The sequence below is a fragment of the Myotis davidii genome, unplaced genomic scaffold (genome assembly GCF_000327345.1).
Source record: "Myotis davidii unplaced genomic scaffold, ASM32734v1 scaffold1, whole genome shotgun sequence".
NCBI classification, from domain to species: domain Eukaryota; kingdom Metazoa; phylum Chordata; class Mammalia; order Chiroptera; family Vespertilionidae; genus Myotis; species Myotis davidii.
In genome coordinates, this window is record NW_006294681.1 from 1,503,187 (window position 1) to 1,505,275 (window position 2,089).

Genomic DNA, 2,089 nt, shown 5'->3' on the forward strand with positions numbered 1-2,089 from the left:
GATGGACATTGGTTAGTCCTTGGTTTTTTTGTTTTGTTTTTACTATTATCACTTGTTTCCACTAAGAACATTGTTGTATGTCTTCTGGGGTATGTGGTAAGTTTCTCTTATGTATCTATCCTGAAGGAAAACTGCTGAACTATAAGGTATATGGAATATATACCTTACAAAACTGCTTCTCCACATGGCTTTATCAATTTAAGGTTCCCATCTGCAATTTTATGAGATTTTATTGATCTGCAGTCTTCCAATACTTGATACTATTAAGTTTCTTAATTTTGCCAAATAAATGGATATGAAGTATTTTCTCATTATCATTTCCCTAATTATTATTAAGACTGAATATCTTTTTATGTACTTATTAACCATTATTGTTTCCTCCCATGAAAGGACTATCCATACATCTTTTGCCCACTTTTCTACTAGATTATTTATCTTTTTCTTAAATTGACTCATAGATATTTTTTATTCTTGATACTAATCTTTGGTCAGTTATGTTCAAATTTCTCCCAACTCCTAACATGTCTTTTTACTTTCTTTAAATCATCTTTTCATGAGCAGATTTTCATATAGTCAAATTTTATCAGTTTTTCTTTTATAATTAGTGTTTTATGTCTTAAGAAACCCTTCTTTACCGATGGTCTGAAGGACATGCACCTGGGAAAATGTAATCTTCACATTATCATACGCTTTGAGGAATTTCAGCTAAATACAAGAAAGAGGGGGTCACGTTAAAGGAGAAGTTTAACTAATGACTTGCAACTGCTTTTATTTAAAAATTTAAAAAGTGTAACAAGTAAAGAGAATCCTACCAAAACACTACTAATTTGTCTTTTTGGATAGAGCACAGAAGGACCTAGAATATATATACAACCTTCCTTCATCACTAGGATATCAAGAATATTTTGAAAGCAGTTTTGCTGGAGAGCCAAAGTGCAAGTACAAGTACATCTAAGAGAAAATCTACAAATTCTGCCTCGACAAGAGGTAAAGCACCAGGAAGAAAACTGGGCAAGGACACATGATACCCCAAGTGTTAAACGGTTAATATGCAGGAAAAACTTTCCTGACATGGTGGTTTCAAAAATTTCACCTGCATATCCACTGTACTGGCTCTACCTTCTTACTCTTCACAGGCTGATGAATTGCTTAATTGGTAAAGTCAACTTCACCATGCCTTTCCCATTTCCACATCTGCAATGGGAAGAAAATATGCAACTAACACCAAGCATTAAAGTACAAAACAAAGAAACACCGAGACCACCAACAACAAAAAGCATGCTATTTAGGGACAAATACCTGACCTGGATGATCAGGAAAAAAAAGCCAGAAAGAGTCAAACTATATTGCAAAAAAAGATACTTGCAAAACTATAATGAATCCAGGCAATGGCTGCCAGAGGTTAGACTTGGGTGAAGAATATAAATACAAAGGAATAGTACAAGATAGTTTTGGAGAGATAATAAAATTATTCTGTATCCTGATTGTAGTGGTTACACAAATCTACAAATGTGTTAAAATTTATAGAACTGTCCACACCAAAAAGGTGAATTTTACTGTATGATTTAAAAATGTTTTAAAAGGATTTGTATACAAATATTTATAGAAGTTTTATTTACATTCTTCAAATATTGGAAATAATCAGATGTCCTTCAAAGAAAAAAACAGATGGATAAACTGGTAAATCCATACAATGAAATAGTACTTAGTAATAATTAAAAAGAACAAACAATTGGTATACAAAACAACAAACTGCAAAGATAGCATGCTGAGTGAAAGAAGCCAGTCTTAAAAGATTACACTCTGTAATTTCTGACATTATGGAAAATGCTTCCTAGAGACAGAACAGATCAGTGAATTAGGGTTAAAAAGGAGAGGGCTTAACTAGAGAGCAGCAGCAAAGGGGAATTTACAATTTTACTGTATGTATCCTATCTAATAAAAGACAAAAATGGTAATTGGCGCACGACCAATACCCTTTTCATTGGCTAATCAGGGCTATATGCAAATTAACTGCCAACTAAGATTGGACTGCCAACAAGATGGCGGTTAATTTGCATATGTAGGCACAATGCAGGGAGGTGAAAGG

The 2,089-nt window shown here is 33.3% G+C and overlaps 1 protein-coding gene across 1 annotated transcript in view; it reads right to left on the reverse strand.

The window, feature by feature from the left end:
• The window catches only part of YTHDF3 (YTH N(6)-methyladenosine RNA binding protein 3), a 40,679-nt gene that overhangs the window by 17,303 nt on the left and 21,287 nt on the right, over window positions 1–2,089 (reverse strand). The window contains 1 exon segment of the mRNA XM_006769046.2: window positions 1,094–1,194. Within this exon segment, the coding sequence (XP_006769109.1) occupies window positions 1,150–1,194 (45 nt within the window). The 3' untranslated portion in view covers window positions 1,094–1,149.